Genomic DNA, 19024 nt, shown 5'->3' on the forward strand with positions numbered 1-19024 from the left:
GGATGAAATGATCAATCCATTTGGCTTTTTTGAAGAAAGCCCTGTTCTTTGAAGGGGAAGCATTTTATGCAGTTAACCTTCAAACCTCTATTTCTGTTGTCCAAAGTGCTTAGGTGGAATCAAATACCAGCAGCTGAACTGACAAGTGTTAATGTCATATAATGATTATTTAATATAGAATAACATTAAATCATCAACAGGAATAACTCTCAGAAGTTGAAATCCTTCTCTGATGGTTCTTTGAATTCTGCCTGGTGATCAGTTACCCATTCCACCTTGGCGTTGGCACACACACCTCAGAAACGGTCAGAATAAATTCCTTCATGGAAAGAAACCTGAAGCAGAGTCAGCAGGCCTTTGCTGGCCAGCGCCTCCCGAGCTTAGTTGGGATCTGCTAGAGCTGCTTGAAATCACTTCCTTTTTCAGGAAGTTGGCTTTCCATGCTCATGACCCCCAGGCTCTCCTGGACACACCACCCTCACCCCAAACATCACCCAGGGGCAGCACTGTCCCCTCAGCCCCCCAGGGAGAATGCCAGCCCTGAGGCACCATGAGATTCCTCCACGGTTAAGCCATGCTCTCATTCCTGTCTTGTGTGTAATCTTCTAAGAGGTGAAGGTGTCAGAAGAACAGAGCATGATGGAGTAAGTACCTGTCCCCTCTCCCCTGTGTCCTGTGGATGGCAAGCAAAAGTATGCATGGAAATATTGAGGCGATTCTGATATCTGATTCCTCTGTATGATAGCTAAGCATCCTTATTTTGCTGTCCTCTATTCTCACCAGACTGCTTATTACAGTTTTTTTTTCAGTTAATCATCTTTGCTATTTTAACATCCTTAATCAATAGCCCTAATTCCTTCGATTTTCATTAATGTTTTCACTGAGTTCTTTGCAGAAACAGATCTTTACAAAAAAAAAAAAAAAAAGTCTTCATCGTAAAGGGAACTCAAAGGAATTATGATGTCACCTCTTCCATTTCCTGAGTTCATTGAAAAGTTCACACTCTATTAAAGTATACTTGTTTTTACTCAGTATTCAGGAAAAAGTGACACAGTCAGCAACCATAACAGAGCAAAAGAGCAGCCAGGAGACAAGGAAAAAAATCAAAAGTGTGCTGGCCGCCACCCAGTTCACATGGGTTAATAGCCAAGATCCAGCTCCAGACGCAGGGTCACTTCAGTTAACTGGAAAACATGGCATGGAATGCTCTCTCTGATGGAAATCCCAGTTCCATGGGCACTAATTAGTATTTGGGCGCGTGTGTGTGTTTGCTTCAGAGAATGGTCCCATCCCCTTTCTAGCCTTTCATACTGAATAAGCGGCTTCAGTCCTCCTCAATGAGGGGAGGGAGCTGCATTTTTTCCTGCACCTTAATTCTTCATCAGCAAGACTCTCCCTAAGGTCCTCATCCCCAACAGCATCCTTCAGCTGCTTAGGAAGCCAGTCAAAGGAACTGGCGATTCACTGAGTACAGCGCTCATCTTCCCGGCCATTTCCACATCAGGCAGCTTAGGGTGAGAAGGTTCATCCTGTCCTTTGCTTTCTCAACCCCTGGGCCATCCCATGGCTCCTCAAGACCCCGTAAACAGAGTTAAGTGTACAGATCACAGGCCTCTGCCACTAATGTTTTTTCTTATGTGCTTCCAAGCTATAAGCAGAAGGCTCTTATTTCAGAGAGCCCCAGTCTTGCCAGTAGCACCCTGCATGGAGTTCAGATGAACTGCCCACCTGTAGTGCCTCGGAGAATTCGCTCCCTGGCCTAGTGAGTGAGGCTCACCATCGCTCAGGGGGCTGTGGTGGTTGTCTGTATGTCTGCCATTATTTATGACTTGTTCCTTCATGGTTTTGTCTTTAAGTTCACGTTGGTGTAACTGGTGTGCTCGCTGCATGCACTTGCTGTCGTACTTGTGTCAAATGATTCTCTGACTTCCTTTGGAAAGCACTAATGAAAAGTGCTGTTTCTCTTCTCTATTGTTGGGTTTTTTGTAAAGTTGCTCAAATGCTCTCAGGTATGGCGGCTCTGAATGGAGGACTTGGCGCCACGGGCTTGACGAATGGCACGGCGGGCACCATGGACGCCCTCACCCAGGCCTACTCAGGGATCCAGCAGTACGCGGCCGCGGCGCTGCCCACGCTGTACAGCCAGAGCCTGCTGCAGCAGCAGAGCGCCGCCGGCAGCCAGAAGGAAGGTGGGTGCCCGACCCGGCCCGCGGGCAGCGTTCGGCCCCGGAGCAGAGTCCCAAGGGAAGTTGTGATAAGCCGCTGTCCTAAGAAGAGCGGCCTCTTCATTTCTTCTGCTCACGGTTTAAGACATCCGACAGGCCTGAACACTCTGTTGCAGTTTTCTAGCTGTCTTGGACTTCCACCCTCTGTGCCATATCGCAGTTACCTGGTAGCTGCTGCGGCCAAACCGCTGCCAGGAGCCCCCTCTCCCGAATCAGAAGGGCCATCTCCTTTCTCCCCTCCACGTAGACTCCTCGTTAGAAGAACCCCGAGTCGTCAGTGCAGCGTCCTGGGGGCTCACCGGCTTTTGCAGGGTCCACGCCCCCCTGGGCGTGACGGGGAAGCTGGCCTTGCAGTTGGCGATGTTGTCCAGGTTAATGATGAAATCCACTCCTAGGATCGACCCGGTCTTTGTTTAGTCAGGGTCTTCTGGGGAAGCAAATAAGTGATTGATTGCCTTGCTTCTCTGCCAATAAGGCAAAATAAACATCAGGAAGTGAATGCTAAGAATACATGAAGGCTAATTATAAAGCAGTTAATGAACTGGCCCAAATAGGGAGGGTTTCTCTCTTTCCTCCTTTTGGTTCCTTCTTCCTGACTGAAGTTGCTTGTAAAGCAAAATCTGCACTGAGATATTTATTCTCTTTCTGACTTGTTTTGCATACAAGAAGCAAGGATAAGAAAGTGTTGAAGACATTTTTAAAATTCCTTTTCGTTCTATCCTCACCCATAGTTCCAAACTGGTTTTTGTCTGAAGACTTTGACTTTAAACACGGTCTCCAATAAGAAGTAGAATGGTTTTACTTTGTCAAGTTGGGAACTGTAATAGGGACACAACTCTAAAGATCGTGTCATTTTGTTTGTTTTTTTTTTTAAGGGTTTTTTTCTGTTTATCCGTAAACAGCATTCAAAATAGAAGGAACTTGAAAATCTGAGTTTCTCTCAACTCTCTTTCCTCTCAGTTATGATGTTATTGTAGTTTATTTTAAAGCTCTCATGACTGTTCAGACAGCTGCATTTTCCCAGGTGTGTGGAGACCCCGTGCCATAAATACCTCAGCTTCCCCAAGGAAAGCCTGTGTGGCAGTCCCTCTTTCTGAGGTCTGACTTCCACGGTAACAGATGAGGGTGGTAGGAAATAGCCTGTGAGATAACCATGTCCTCGGGAGACACCAGGAAAGCCAGTTCCCCCCCGTGCATCTGAGTGCTGGTCACTTCCCCGTCAGCCAGCAGGGATGGCCTTGGGGCAAACCATGTAACGTGGATCCCATTAGGCACCAGCAGACTAGAAAGTTAGTGGCTTAGGAGAGTCTGGGCCCCGAAGTTGCTTCACCCCAGCTCAGAGCCCTGAATTTCTGTGCCTTGAGTTTCAGGCACTGCTTGTGCAATAATTAACCCTCTGGGATTAATGTAAAGTAATTCAGAATAAATACTGTCTCCCCAGATTACTTATATTTAGGTGTGCGGGCTACCAGTAACATGGGTTAGTGCTCAGTCTTTGTTGGTGCTGTTTCGGGATTATTCGGGTCAGGTCTTTTTTTAATCTCCCATGTTTTCGTATGTCTCTTCTGATCATCATCTTCTCACTCTGTTAACATGTACTCAACAAATTTAAACCATCTTTTCCTGGTGGCCACTAACTTTCTAGTCTGCTGGTGCCTAATGGGATCCAGGTTACACGGTCTGCCCCAAGGCCATCCCTGCTGGCTGACGGGGAAGTGACCAGCACTCAGATGCACGGGGGGGGGAACTGGCTTTCCTGGTATCTCCCGAAGACATGGTTATCTCACAGGCTATTTCCTACCACCCTCATCTGTTACCGTGGAAGTAAAGAATCTACCTGCAATGAGGGAGATCTGGATTCGATTCCTGGGTTGGGAAGATCCTGAGGAGGAGGGCATGGCTACAAACTCCAGTATTCTTGCCTTGAGACTCCCCATGGACAAGGGCCTGGTGAGCTGTAGCCCATGAGGTCACAGAGTCAGACACAACTGAGCGACAAAGCACAGCACGACATTAGCTTAACTAAAACATACTTTAAAAGGCAAGTAGTACTGAGAAGGAAAGAAAAATGCCACGATGAATTCCACTGCTAAACAGGGTTTTAGATTTCCTATTCCTTAGTTCTCTAATCAAGAGAGCGCAGTCATCCGGATGTATTTAGTCATGTACCCTAGTATATATTTTCCCATAGGAAAGGGAACCAGTCTGGCCTTGTAAAGAAATGGTTTTAGTACTTCTCCAGCTAAGACTTTGAAGCATTAGGCATCCCTACAGATCTGAATTCAGGCAACCTGATCACCTTTCCTGCCATTCCTGATCACCTTTCCTGCCATTCCTAAATAGCCTCTGACCTCTTTCACACCTTCCTCTCCCTGAGTTTGCAGGAGGCATCACACACACACACACACACACACACACACACAGCCCCCAGATCCCAACAAGACGCTGGCACCCCCAGTGCTTCCTGCTGCATCAGGGGCCCTGGGGCCCTGTGAGAAATAAGAACTCGGGTGCCAGGCAGCTGGACCAATGAATGACACAATTCAACATGCTCTGGCAAGTCAGTCAGGTGTAGTGGAAGTCCAAGGAGTGCGTGGTTGATCAGCAGGTTTCTTACTGAAGGGAGATGGGAGGAAGATACAGAGGGTGAACCCTCGAAAAATTGTTTCTTTGCCCTTGGCATCTCTGGCAGTAGCTGCCTTCACTGAATGTTAAAGAGATATTCCATACCAAGTCACCTCTTTCTCATTTTTGTGTTAACGACTTTGGCAAAATCCAAGTTATTTCTTGGTGATGAGGGGGAAGACAGAGCCTCCTTGGGCTTATTTACTTTCTTCCTATGTCCTTGGTCCCCTGTCTGGCCCAGACACATTCAGAAGGCACTGCATCCGAGAAGGCCAGGGCTGCCGTGCGCAGCCAGTAATCTGTCATAGTGCATTAAAACTGCATTTTCTCCCTGGGCTTGAGGAGGTGAGATGACTTTGCAATTCAGATTGGGTCCCATTAATTCTCACTGTTCATCTGGACTTTTATTCAGAAGCACGGCCAGTTTGGGCGGTGCCAGGCCCCCTGCTGCACGCTGCCTGGTGGCTCTGAGAACATCCATCTCCCGGCTTCTGGTTCTGCATGTTTTGTGTGTTGACTTCTTTTAGTTTAGTTTTTTTTTTTTTTTTTTAACCAGGAAACATCTGGGGACCTAAACCCTGTAATTGTGTCCCTTTAAATACAAAGTGCATCTCTTGCACTGGCTATGCCCTTGGAAATTGTGAGCAACACAGAAAATTAAAGTAGCCTCATTAACACATAAATAAAAGGAAATGCTTCATCTCTGTGGCTTCAGAAATTTGTTCCAAGAAGATCTCTCCTTGTGAAAAGTTCCCTACATTACAATACTTTTTTCTTCTATGATTGTGTGTGTGGAAAGAAACTTGTTTTGAGTTTTCTTTGCAAAGATGTTTATCCTTTATATTTTTACAAAGTTCTTTTTACCCCAGTTTTATTTTTCTTCAACCCATTCAGATAGATGTATTCCCCACAGCCCCTGGGGACCCACTGCACCTTGTCCCCTGGGGCTTCCCAGGGGCACAGGCAGTCCTGGCTCTTCTCCCATGAAGGTCAGTTCAGGTCCCAGGAACCAGTGGCTTGGCCACTTCACCAGCTGGACGAGCTCCCCTCTTCCCAGACACCATGCCCAGAACATCCCAGAGGTGTCCAGCCGCGGGGCTTCCCCAGAACCTCTGCAGAAGGATCTGCCATGCCCCCGAGCACCCTCTGACCTGGAAAGCATGCTTACCTGTTACGTATTAGAAGGTGACTCTGTGGCATCAGGTCACTGGGAGTCCCTCCTTTTTGCTTTCTCTAAGCTGCAGATACTTCTTATGCGGGGAGTTAGAGATGGGAGAATGGAATGGAAATAAAGTTCAGAGAGCTTTCCTCTCTGGTACAGCTAAGCTCTCCCCTGTTCTGCCCTTCCTCCTTGTATTTCTGGAAGTGATGGTTAAGAGTGAAGCTCAGCTTAGTGTTTGAGCAGCTTCTGTACCTCGTACATTCAGTGTGCAAGGCTAATTCCCAGGGACATCCTTCTGATCACAGTTGTGAAACTCTGGCTACCTATTTTTCCCTGCCTTGACTCACTGCCAGTCACTTCTAATAAAGATGATGATTAGACTGTGTGTTAAGCGATTTGCCAGATCAAAACTGGATGGATAATTAGGTAAATGATTGAGAAATCCAAGCAGCATTACTGCTATATCCATTATGTCTAAATTGCTGCAATTTGCATAGAATACACAGGATACTCTCTCCAAAAGACAGCATATACTATGTGCTACAAAACACAGCCACTCAGGAAAAACCCACACCTGAATTCTGCCCTCCCCTTCACCCCATGATTGCTACCTTCACACCCAGGAAGACTGAAAATATGCTCACGCGCAATAAGCAAATGTGACCCACAGATTATAGATGAAAAGGATGCCATTCTTAACCGGTGTCTCTTTGGAAATCAGAAATATATGAAGCATGACTCCTATCCTAAAAGACATACCAGCACTGGACATCTGTCTGTTTCCATTCTCATTTAACAGGAGAGAAAGCCACGTGCTTTAGCCCATCTGTTGTTAAAACATTCCTAAGAAGCTAAGAAGTGACGAATACCTTACTCTGATTTTTTTTTCTTTCCTCTTTAGGTCCAGAGGGTGCAAACCTCTTTATTTACCACCTTCCACAGGAGTTTGGAGACCAGGACATCCTGCAGATGTTCATGCCTTTTGGAAATGTTATCTCTGCTAAAGTCTTCATTGACAAACAGACCAATCTGAGCAAGTGCTTTGGTATGCAAAAGAAACCCAGTTAGAACATTACAGGGCGCTCCCAGTAAGGAGTCCTGGGAGGCAAAGTACAATGGGCAGTATTCTAGATGCCAGGACAGGGCCTTCAGTGTGTGTGGTGGTTCCTGGCCTCTAGATCCATTAAGCAGACTAGGCAAAGTCATCTCAACCGGAAGAGGAAAAGGGGCTGTATAAAAAGGAAAGATCTGGGAAACTGAATGCCCACAGAGGAGGTGATGCTTTATATTGTACTGTGCAGGGACCTCACTACTGGGAACTAACGTCTTCACTGTAGAGCAACATCGGTCTCTGGGCCCTATAGTCTAGATGACGAGCTTCACCAGATGGAAGTATGGTTTAGAGACTGTAGGGTGGTCGAGGCTGTCCTGATAGAGGGGCGCTACAGACACTTGGCGCGAACCCCACTCCCTTCACTGTGACTCGGATGCTGTGGGTGTGGGCAGCACACTGTGCTGGGGGCTTATGGTCCAGCGTCTGGTGGTACATAAACGCGCACACACCTAAGTGCACATGCCACCCCCACAGCCCCAGCTCCACGGGCACAGGGACGGTGGTGGATTTAGCTCATGGTGGCGTGAGAGGCTGTGGTCTGGCGGTGGGTGGGATCTGCAGTCACAGCCTAGGCAGGCAGAGTGCCCTGGAGACACAGGTCTTCTCAGGACCTTGGACAAGCCCTGATCCGTGGTGGCCTGAGCTGTCAGAGCCTCCTCCTCCAGGCAGCCTGGACTCTGCCTCCCCAGGGTGACTTTTGCTCCCAGAGAGAGGAAGGCAGGCTCCCTGCATGCCCTAATGTTTTACAAAAGAGGTGAGCGTTCATTCAATTTAGTTCTCGTTTTATGTTGTGAACCCTTGTGTCTCCCACAGTAGCTTAGAGGCTCAAATGTCTAGGGTATATGTGCCTCCCGTGGCAAGTCCTGGCCCAGTCTGAGGTGTAACAGTTGATTTATTCACTCGTCCAATCTAATGACTCACATCCGCCGTAGGTACTAACAGCAGCACAAAACAAGATCAAGTAGAACAGATACGGGCCAGTGGAAAATGAAGTGCATGGTATAAAGAAAAACAGGTGGGGTGGTTCTCAAAGAGGCAGAACCTCAGACTTGGTATTTGGCTGATGGGTAATGGGGCAACCCGTCTAAAGAGAGTGCTTTGGCTTCTAAAATTCCATTATCATAACATCCTTCTAATTTCTGTGCCGTCACCAGGAAGGTCTGAAGCCTCTGTTGTTAGGGGAATCAGTGTGTCAGCCATTTAAAGTCACTGTTTCTATCCAAGTGGAAAGGCTGTTAGCCTGAACCCATTACAAGTATATAAACGCCCTTGTAATGGTTCATGAGAATGAAATGGAAAGTAAGTTGTTACAGAGGGTGTGCACGTGTGTTTTGTAAGAGCTCACCACCGGAAGCTTCCCTGCCCCAGGCTTCCAGCCAGACATTTAAGGTCCTCATCACTAAACAGTGTCTGAGCTTATTTGGTGATTGGAAAGGGTTGTACTTCGCAGTTTGATTTTGAGAAAATATTTACTGTCTTGAAAAGAGTCAGCCTACAAATTACTTAACCACCGTGTGTATAATAACACGTAGCAGACGACTGTACTTAGCATTGGGCACTGGGTTTTCAGTTGTGCAGCATCCCACATGTAGGTGTCTCAGTGAGACTGCTTCTTGGGGTCCCAGGTTTGCCAGTCATAAGCCATACCCCATTCTTTATCCTAAGCTTTGGCCAGGTTTCATTATCCATTTCACCCTTGATGCATTTCCATTCTTGTAATCATCTTCCTACCTCTGGATTAAGATGTAGAAGAAGAGTATCAGCAAAGTCTTAGATCCAAGATCACATTTATTGGGAATTTAAATTTAATAAAAACTTAAACCCATCTTTTTGCATACAACCAGCCTATGAGAAGCTATTCTGCCTTATATACTATACGCCTCTTATTACCTGCTAAGGGTATATTTGTGTCCCTTTCTTCCTCTAACTCGTAAAGGAATGTTCTCCTTAGTAGATGGAGAAACTTGGTATAAAACCTTCTGAACAGTGGATGGTCAGAGTTGAAATCCAATCAGTATAACTTCTTCCAACAACAAAAGTAAGTAGGGGCAACACTTCTGCACTAGCATTAACTGAAGAAGCCTTGGCGAGTAACCCCTACCCCCAGTGCTAAAACAAACCATGTGGTCAGAATTCTGTATCTAGGTCTTGGCAGAGCTTGGATGGTTGTCAGAGGCATCTGAGTGTTGGTACAGAGAAAAATTGTGGGAAGTATGTGTTAGGATGGCTGTTAAGCCCTGAGCTGTTTAGACTATTTATTCTCCAAGAAACACTTGGGGATATACAAGGTAGCAATTTCCATTCTAGTGAATTCAGTGGAGCTTTGAAAATGGAACTTGAGATAGAGAGAATGGCCCAACATTTCCCCTGGGCCCCTAGGTTCCTCTCAGTAATAGCTCCAATTGGTAGAAATCAAGTACAAATTATTCTAGAGTTAATTCGCTGACCCCATCCTGTATCCAGGGAGAAGTGGAATGAAAACAGTCCAGGTCTTTGGCAGCACATCAGTTGCCTTCCCTTAATTATCGTGCCTCTAAACCTCACCTGGCTGGGGCCTGGAGCCCTTTGAGGGCCCTGCATGCACTGATATACTGGAGACTCTTGGAGGAGGATTCTAAGGCACAAACAGATTTGACTGGAATTAGTCAACAGACTAACCTGACTCACGACAGTGCTGTGTGAATTTTAGCTTTCTGCAGAGGGGGGTTGTTCTCATGATAGCCAGTCACCTCCACTGCTTCACAGTGGATGTTTCCAGTGCTGCCCCTAAACCACGACCGCGAACTGAGTAGAGCTGACCCGAGCCCCCAGGTTGGGCCCCGTCACTCCCACCTGCAGAAACATTCTCCAGCCACCCTGCACTGCTCCCCTGCCTCTCCATCCTGATTCCCGCCCTTCTTCCCCTCGTGTCTTCCAGGTTTTGTTAGCTACGACAATCCCGTGTCTGCGCAAGCTGCTATCCAGGCTATGAACGGCTTTCAGATTGGCATGAAACGCTTGAAGGTCCAGCTGAAGCGCTCCAAAAACGACAGCAAACCTTACTGATCCTCCCCCAGAGGCTCCCTGCTCTTATTTTAGCTTTCTTAGGGTAAGTCCCACGAGCCAGCCTGGGCTCAACAGGAAAGGCAGAGGAGGACCACATTGCCAACTTTTACCAAGAGAGACGGTTATTTTTACAATAAGGCCTCCATTTCCCCTCCCGCCCCCCACCCAGTTCGCCATAACTAAACTCGGCTACCTTGTTTCTATCAAGTAAATCCTCCTCCACTCGTGCCACTGTATTCTCCTTTGTTTTGCAATTTGAATCTCCTTTAACCTTTTTTGTTTTGTTTTGGGGGTTTTTGGCTTTTTTTTTTTTTTTTTTTTTTTTTTAAGAAAAACACGTATACAATAAATGACATCTTGAGAATTTACAAGGCAAACAAAGGCTAACGTGCAATTCTAACTCTGAGACCCCTGTGCCCCAGAGCACTGCCTGGAGAATTCGCCCCTCCTGCCCACGCCCACCCCACAGGGGGGCGCCAGCTGTTTATAGAGGGTAAGGTGGTGGCATAGCGCCAGAGAAAAGCCAAGAGAAGCACTTAAAATTAACAACACAAAATGTCTTTCCACTACATTTGGTTTAATAAGTAGGATTTTATTTTAGGGTTCAAAGAAACATGACGTTTATTGGTCAGATTATTACACTGGTTGTCTATTTTGTTATTGTTTTATTTTAGTTTTTAGAAAGGATTAATGTAAAAAAAGATTTAGAGATCTGTTTCTTAAAGCTACAGGGTTTAAAAATTAAAAATGAGTGAAAATACTTGATGTTTCTTGAAAGATAAATTTAATAATAAATAAATAATACATAAATACATAAATAAAAAAGAAAGCCACAGGCCTGTAAATTTTATTTGTAAAAAAAGCATTTCTATTTTTGTACAAAATTTTTACTGCCTCAGAAATAATGGAAGCTATTTATTGCCTACTGTTAACTTATTGGGTACCTGAAGAGCAGTTCTCTGTGCTAGCTAGATTCTTCTGAAGTAGTCTCTAGAGGAATCATTCTAGGAACGGGCTTTTTTTCACCGTTGAACCCTGGGCCTAAAGTTCATGCTTTATCCTCTCGGTGTTTGTATCTGTCTGATGATTTTGTTCGTAACCTCCATTATCTAGTTTACAGTTTGGTCGTCTGACTTTCCCGTCTGTTACATTCGTTGAAACTGGACCCTCTTCTCCCCATCCCTTGCCAGTCCCTCACCCCAAAATACCCAGAATCCATCCCTTTTCCCTCTCCGGATGGATTCTCTTGGGTTCCATTGTGTTGTGGATAAAGAGTGTAAGAAATGCAAATTATGTGGATGGCTGGTAGACTCCTTAATGACCTAAGATTTGCATTAGTTTCTCTCCTGCACCCTGAAGAGTGATTTTGTTGCTGCTGCGTAGATTCTGTGTAACTTTTTACTCTCCCTGTTTTCTCCCTAGACATCTTCATGCCCGTTAGTTCACCGTTTGCCTAGCATGTCCCTGTGGCGTCTCAAAAAAGTTTCATCGTCCCGTCATTGTTTCTGATGTCTTTCTGACCTCACATCATATTTGGTTCTCCTACTGACCTTTGATCTAGTTTGACCTTTGAAATTTGCATGTGACCTCATCTAGCTATGAATTCTGGGAAGTCAATGTGAAAAACATTGCTGCATTCATGCAAGACTGAAATTTATTATTAGACAAATTAATTATAGAAAAAAACCTGTGGCAAAAATGTTTCTTTCTTATTTTTTCTTTCTTTTCATAAAACAGACTTGAAAGTATTATACAGGGATTGGCATTCTTCCCGGTCACTGGTAACAATAGCAATATGTGTCCAGGGACACAGAATGTTGGTTTCTAACAGACTACTTCCAAAAACAGTTTGAGAAAAAAACTGTCTGATTTTAAGTCTCTAGAGGTCTGTAATAGTTTTTACATTTTTCAGGCAGTGTAAAGTTTTTTGATAAGGCCATTTTAGGTGGCTCACTTTCTCATTAAGATATATATATAGAACCACTTTTGTAGATTAGTATAAGAAAAATATTTACCCTGTTTTGGGGCAAATGCTACCTATTTGTGTCACCTTTTGCTGAACTGACTCACAGTTAGACAATCCATGGTTTAATGCACATGAAATTACCTATATTTTATACTGTTTCAATGTACAGGAGAAAGGTTACTGTAAACTGTGTTACGTTGGTGCTTCTGTGAATTAAGTTGTGGTTTCATCATGAGTCTTATGGTCTTAATGTTCTTTGTTGATAAGACAAGTTTAGAATTGGTTTACTTAAAACAAAAAAGAATTTCAAAAAAAAAGTTGTTTGCTTAAAAAAAAATTTCATGTGAGGGGAAAAAAAAATCCTATTCCAGAATAAGTTTTGTGTTGGCTTGTAAAGCATTGATGTCATTTTTTTTTTAAATTGTGGACTATTTAGATGTGTTTGTGTTCAGCAAAATGTGATTTTTTTTTTCTTTTAAAGAAAAAAAGTGAAAATATATAGTGCCAAATTCCAAAGGTACTTCCTTCCTAGAGCTTCAGTGTGTTTCTTGTGAGAAGTAATTTGATAACATGGGTATTTTATTATGTGTTTTGTATAAATCCCTAATATTTAAAAAACAAAAAACAACAAAAAAAAAAGGTTAAAAAGTTTGTTAACTTGCTATCCTGTGGTCTTGTTGCCTGAAATTGTTATTGTTTGTTATTTCTCTATGATGTTTTTTGTAAGACATTGTATAAGTGCCCATGTCTCACTTTTTTAACCACTCTGCACATCAATGCTGTGACGGCAACCTCACAATGTATTTTCTTCATGATATATGGAAACCTCTAAGGTGAGAAAGTTTTGAACTTTTAACCCTTTCTACCCAGAGCTATCTGGAATGTTGATAACTTTTTATACTGTCATAATTTCTGTTTGTTTTGGGGTGTTTCTAATTTGGATTTCTTTTTCTGCATATATCTTTCAGTTGTTTCTGTCTTTCCTACTTTTTTATCCTTTGGTTGAGATCCAAAAGAAAGGAAGAGAGTTTTCGAGATAAACGGGAACGGTAGATAGAGTCAAGCACCTAAATAAACCTTAAATTCAGTCTGCTTTTGAGGTCAGGTGAGCGGTATGTTCCAGTTTACAGTAACATCATGCACCTGTCCAGGTAAACCATTCTGTGATGATGGGGTAGTCTTTGGAGGGATTCTGCTTTCGTTTCTTATTCCCAAGGTAATGTTTCTTATCAGCCATTGTGCTGGGGATTGTCCGACCCCAGTGGATACCTCTGAATGAGCAACGTGTCTGGAGTTAAGACGCTGACCATCCTGTCCCTGCCTTTTTGTTTCCTCTGAGCTGAATGCATCTACAGGGGACTGACCATTCAAGGCAAACTCAGTTCTTCATCAGTTACTGACCAAATACCCAGCACCAGTTCCTGCTGCCATTTTCTAAAGTGCCATATTTCTTTGACTTCACGTGAACAGGTCTCTTGCTGTCCTGACAAACCCCAAGTCATCCCTGCAACCCACTCAAAACTCCTACCTTTTTTGGAAGCTTGTTTCGTAAAGGAGTTCAGAAACTGCTGGCTCCACTTCCTCCATTTCCCACTGACCACCCTGTTTGGTTTATTGTGTGTGTGGATGTGATAGCCCTGGGAGGGAAAGGACTAGCCTCTATTGATGCAAAAAAAAAAAGTTTCCTTCTTACAGCACATGCACTTAAAATGAAACGACCTGTATTATCCTCACACGTGTTTACTACTGCTGGGGCCTTCCTTCATCCTTCGAGGGCTATTTTGTACTTCCTGCAGCTGAATAATAAAGGTTATCACACACGTCTCTCTCGTATATACGATACGGTGGTAACAGATACACATGTAAGAACACAAGACAACACCATCTGAATTTCCTAGACTGTTTCATTCAGATTCTCATCAATTATACATAAACCTTAAACTATCTTCCCCCACTTCACTGAAGCCAGAAGTGCTCCAGTGCCCTCCTCCTCCCCTCCGCTCCCCCACCTCCCCCAGAGGAGCTGAGTGCACTCAACAAGAGGCTCAGGGCGGGCGCTTAGAGCTAAGTGTTTATTCTGCAGGCAACCAAGACAGTACCATTAGGGGGAAGGTCCTTTTTCTTTTCTGGGGGGGCATGTTTCATTGCTCAAAAGATAACCCTCCTCAAAGACAAGCTGTCCTTTTCTTCACTTTCTCTGTTAATATCAAAAGGAAAAAGCTGCAAGGGTGCGAAGGGCCTGTGCCAGAAGAAAACACACAGGGAAACTGCTTTTTTTTTAAATCAAGTGTAGAGAATAGTCATTTTTAAACTGAATTAGAGAATTGCGATCAAATGGCAGTCCTCAAAGGCGTAACAAGTTCATCTTTCTTTCACCATAGGGGTTATAGTTCTTTGGCTTGTGCTACTCTGGATTCATTTTACTGTTTGTTTTTAATTATCTTAAGTGCTAATTAATAAGAAATAAAATTTTAAAAAAACCTGTAGTTTCATTACCTTTTTGAATAATGTCATACAAAAAATGTATGTTTTTTTGTGCTGTGAGAATTGTTGTTTGTAGATTAATAATATTTTGTTTAGAATTACAAAATAGTTTTTAAATATTGTCTGAGAAAAGCCAAAGTTAATGCAACCTAGTGGAAAACTGTAAGACCATTTGAGTATTGTTTATTGATGCATTTGGATTTTGTTGTTTGATGGAATTTGAGCCAAAAAAAAAAACGCAGGCTTTCCTATTTCTACAACTGATTGTACTTCTGCATTTTGTACCAGTGGAACTTTTTATACTGGAGATTAAAAAAAATGGAAATTTTTGTGGCTTACTCTAGTGGGCCCCCTGACAAAGACTGATTTCAAGTTTGATTTCTGGTTGATAGAAAGAAAGTTGCTTTTCTTTTGAGAATTAAAAACTTTGGCTTGATTTCTTTTTTCCCTTTGCCTATATCTAGCATTAGAATTTTGTCTTAAAATACAGCGGTAAGTTTCACTTTTTATTCTGTATTGTGCAGTTACACAATAAGGTAATTAGATTTAGAAGTACTCAGTCACTTTAAGTGGATAAATGTATTAGTTAAAACTTTAGGGGTTTGCTTTTTTGCTGTTTAGATCAAAGTTTTTTCTGATTCTTCTGTCCTCATTGTGAACATAACCGTGTAGTTGAAACAGTCAAACTTATTTTTGTAACGTATGTTATTGTGTGATGCAGTTTTTTGCTTCTGTCTCCAATATTAAACCATTTTCCTAATACTTGTTTCTCTCTCTGAGTGTTGTGTTGTTGGCAGTCATTGTATGTTGGTGATACATCTACACGCCTCACTGTTTCACGTATCTGTTTTTTTCTATATGTTGTGTAAAAAGATACAGTCGATTCCACCTAAGTGAATATCTGATTTGGGGAAGGGGAACTACACACCAGCCACCTCGGATTTATGTACAACAGCCTATTTTAACCACTGCTTCCAAGACTTACGTCTATGGTCCACCTACATAACTGCCTGCAGAGTCAGATTTGCCAAGACCTTGTCCGGTCTTTTGACCACACTGGTACATTGCACTTTCTCTCTTCTCCTCTGCTCTCTGCTCCTCTCTTCTTCTCTTGATATGTGTACGCAGTTCTTAACACTCAATAACAATGGCTGCCACTTTGCTGCATAACCTTAGGAAACGTGAGAAGAGAGGCAGCAGCGCTGGGGTTTCTTCTATCTACCATGAGTCCAAAGGCCTGTCATTACCATCAAACTCTTCTCAGAAACAAGTCACTTTTTTTTTTAAAAGGTGAGCTCCTTAAGGGAAGAAACTATACTTACTTGGTGAATAGATATGAAAGGTATTAAACTGAAATCCATGCGTTGCCATCAATCAATAGCTATGTGTAGAAAAGTAAATTACTTTCAAGAGCTAGCTGAACCCAGGAGCAGCTTTAATTATTAAAACTGATGGAAGAGAAGATACTCGCAAAGGCTCAAATGGAAGCTCTACCCGGTCCGGTTGGGTGGGAGGGGAAGGTAAAGCTTCTCATGCCCAAGTCTTCATAATACATCATCCATTTCCACATGAAAACCAAGACTGCCACATACATCCACACACGCCCCCCTGAAAGTGTATACTTTGTAGAAAGCCTTGTCCCTCACCATCGCCCAACCCCAGGTAGAAAACTAGAGAAAAAACCATTCCTTGTACGCCCTTGAAAGCTGAAGCCACAGACCCTCCTCCCTTTCTGCCCATCTCTTCTGCTCAGGAATCTGATTGCTCTCCAAGTGCTCTTACAAGATTCCACTGACGTCTGCTCCCTGTCTGATCTCTCCCTCCAACTCTTCAGACGCACAAACTCTGTCTGACTCAGGCCACCCGGCACCGGCAGCCATCCCCTGGCTGCCAACGAGGTCCTCCCTGCAGGTGCTCAGGCCCCTCGCCCTCCGGTTTCAGCAGCCCCTCTGAGCCCTAGCCTCTTTTTTCTAGTTGGCGGCACAGCACAGAGGGGCTGGGTTGAGGCGGAGGCAGTTTCCCACATAGGCCAAACACCTCAGCGAAGTAGCCTCCACTAGCTCCAGACCCGCGCAGATGGGAGCTGACTTCCTGCCAATACTTCTGCTTAAACCTCATCAGAGCCTTCATCAGTTTGCCTCTGAAAACCCACTGCTTACAGTAGTGGGGTAAAGAGCGCTAAGGGTGTGATTTCCCTTTCTTTCTCGTAAATACTTTGGCGTGGGTGGAGGGTGTGAGGGAGGGGAGAAGGGTGTAAAGAGGGTGATCAACTCTTTCCAAGATGCGAGTGTTTACTTTTTCAATATTTAAGTCATACAAGTATCTACATCCACCATTTGGCACAAGGCAAAATACTCCTGCTAAGTAAAAGAAGGGAAAGACAAACCAGAATTGTTTATTGTTTTGGAAAAACAACGAAAACAATAATTCTCCAAAGAAGGGGACACAAGTCCTAGCTCCCTTAAGCACGTATGATGTAAAGCCGGTCCCTGCTTAAATTCACACTTGCCCTCTTGATTCTGTAAAACACTGCAGTGTCAGCAAGGCGTCTTTGCCTGCCACGCACGGACCACACTGGGACACGACAGACCTGTCAACGCTGACTTTGCTGACAGAAGTCACACGTCTGCACAGCCCACAGCAGTTCTGAGCAGTCTCGGGCGGGCACTCTGGGCTGGCGGGCTAGGAAACACAGTGAACATTAATGTACTGTGAATCGTTCCTGATAAGTGAATAAAACATTGTGACCAAACAATCAGCTTATTCACTTATCAGGAATCGACTGTTCTGCTAACTCGCTGTTTTGTTTTTCATCTCTGTTGTAGTTCACTATTTCTGCTGTGTTCTGTTTTCTCCTCTCATGCTTGGGCAAAATCACTGGGAATATTATCTTCATGTGACCATGAAACGTTTATATCGAGTGAAAATGATATCTTAACAAAATCTATGCACTTGCTATCAGGAACACAATACTGGATGTGTCTTATATATATTGAACTATATAGTACTCGATTTCTTAAATAAAGCTTAAGAAAGGATTCTGTTGTGTGTAAAGTTAATGTTAACTATTTTTCAAAGCAGTGTTTCTAAGGGGTATTTTTGTTCTTTTCTGTCTTGAGTGATACAGGATATTTTTCATTAAAATTATAATCACTGGCTTTATGACTTAATATTTAATAAACTGACTTTGGAAACAAAATGGAGTGGGGTGGGGGGAGTTCTTCCAAGTGTATTTTAGTGAGAGACATCTGGAAAACCATTCCCTTACTGGTGGCCATGGCAAATCTGAGGCAGCAGAAGAAAGCAATCCCTTCACCACCAAGAGACCCCTGGAAAGCATCCAGAATCTGCCCTGACCTAGGAAACCCCATTGCCTTTCTGAATGTGATCTCTTTAGGCTCAGAAGAAAGGGGACGAGAAAGAAAGGCAGATCCAAGAATACTGCTGGTTGGCATCAATGCTTTTCCAAAATGAGATGACACTAAAACCATACCCTGCTGGAGAGCAATGGCGGGTCTATTCAGGACTGCAAAATGAAAGAAAGTAAGAGAAGGGGTTTGATCACTCAGGATGAGAAGGGTAAAATTTCAAAGTGACATGTGAGAGACATCCTATAACAGTTGAAAAGCTTAAATGGGAGGCCTGCTGCTCAGCCCTTTGAAGGAATATTTTTGATATTTTTCCTATGGGCCATAAGTCTGAACAGAATGGCATTTTCTATTGGATTTTCTTTTTTGCTTTGAGGTTTTGTGTTAGATTTGTTTTTCTTGCTTAGTGTTTGATTCAAAGAAAAAGTCCTAAACTTCTACTTGCAAAATGGCACAGGCATGCTAATCCTTTATAAAACAAACCTTATTCAGCCCCGATAATGAGGGACAGAGATAGCACAGTCAATGAAAATCCCCAGATAATCCAAAATTTTTCTTCCAGTCTCTGCCTCCTCCCACCCTAAACCTCCAATTAATATTTGTGACCAAAACCAAAATTTCCAGTGAAAGTGAGAGATCAGAGAAACAGTCAAGGGTACCAAAGTACCAGGGCCAAAGTTGATGCACTTGCTGGAGCTCATGCAGTTTAAGGTTGAGGCAGAGATTCTGTTTTTAAAAGGTTAATATTTTGAAAACCATTGGTCTACATGAACTGGGCTTGGGTGTTGAAGAATGGGTGGCCTTCACCATCAGTCTCATAGCTAGAAAGCATCCTCTTTGTGAAAAAGGACACATCCAAGGCAATAATGGGGAAGATGGACTCTGAGCCTCAGGGAAGAAAGGATGAATGCCAATATGCCCCTCTTGAGCCTGCAGCCCCAATTCCATCATCCCTGCTCCAGAACTCACCGGCCAAAAGCTGCGTGCTGGGGACCAGCTCAGAGCAACGGCATGAGGGTCTGTCAGGTGGGAGCT

General features: G+C 43.7%; 2 protein-coding genes across 54 annotated transcripts in view; one reads left to right on the forward strand and one right to left on the reverse strand.

Moving 5' to 3' along the window:
* The window catches only part of CELF2 (CUGBP Elav-like family member 2), a 560158-nt gene extending 542499 nt beyond the window's left edge, over positions 1-17659 (forward strand). For 17 of the 48 annotated variants that reach the window (XR_015139876.1, XM_086334866.1, XM_086334863.1 and 14 more), the window contains 4 exons: positions 2010-2189; positions 6914-7057; positions 10044-10214; positions 11594-15383. Coding sequence is in view for 41 of the 48 variants with exons in the window: in XM_086334866.1 (XP_086190992.1) it covers positions 2010-2189; positions 6914-7057; positions 10044-10171 (452 nt within the window). In the remaining 7 variants the exon portion in view is untranslated. Of the gene's footprint in view, positions 1-1991; positions 2190-6913; positions 7058-10043 lie in introns of all 48 variants that reach the window. The other 31 variants (XM_086334856.1, XM_086334861.1, XM_086334852.1 and 28 more) reach the window with 10 other exon arrangements.
* The window catches only part of LOC147361195 (uncharacterized), a 77020-nt gene that overhangs the window by 26017 nt on the left and 31979 nt on the right, over positions 1-19024 (reverse strand). The gene's annotated exons all lie outside the window — the stretch shown is intronic.

The sequence above is a fragment of the Bos grunniens genome, chromosome 13 (assembly GCF_055505025.1).
Source record: "Bos grunniens cultivar Pamir isolate PY7600 chromosome 13, Bosgru_T2T1.0, whole genome shotgun sequence".
NCBI lineage: Eukaryota > Metazoa > Chordata > Mammalia > Artiodactyla > Bovidae > Bos > Bos grunniens.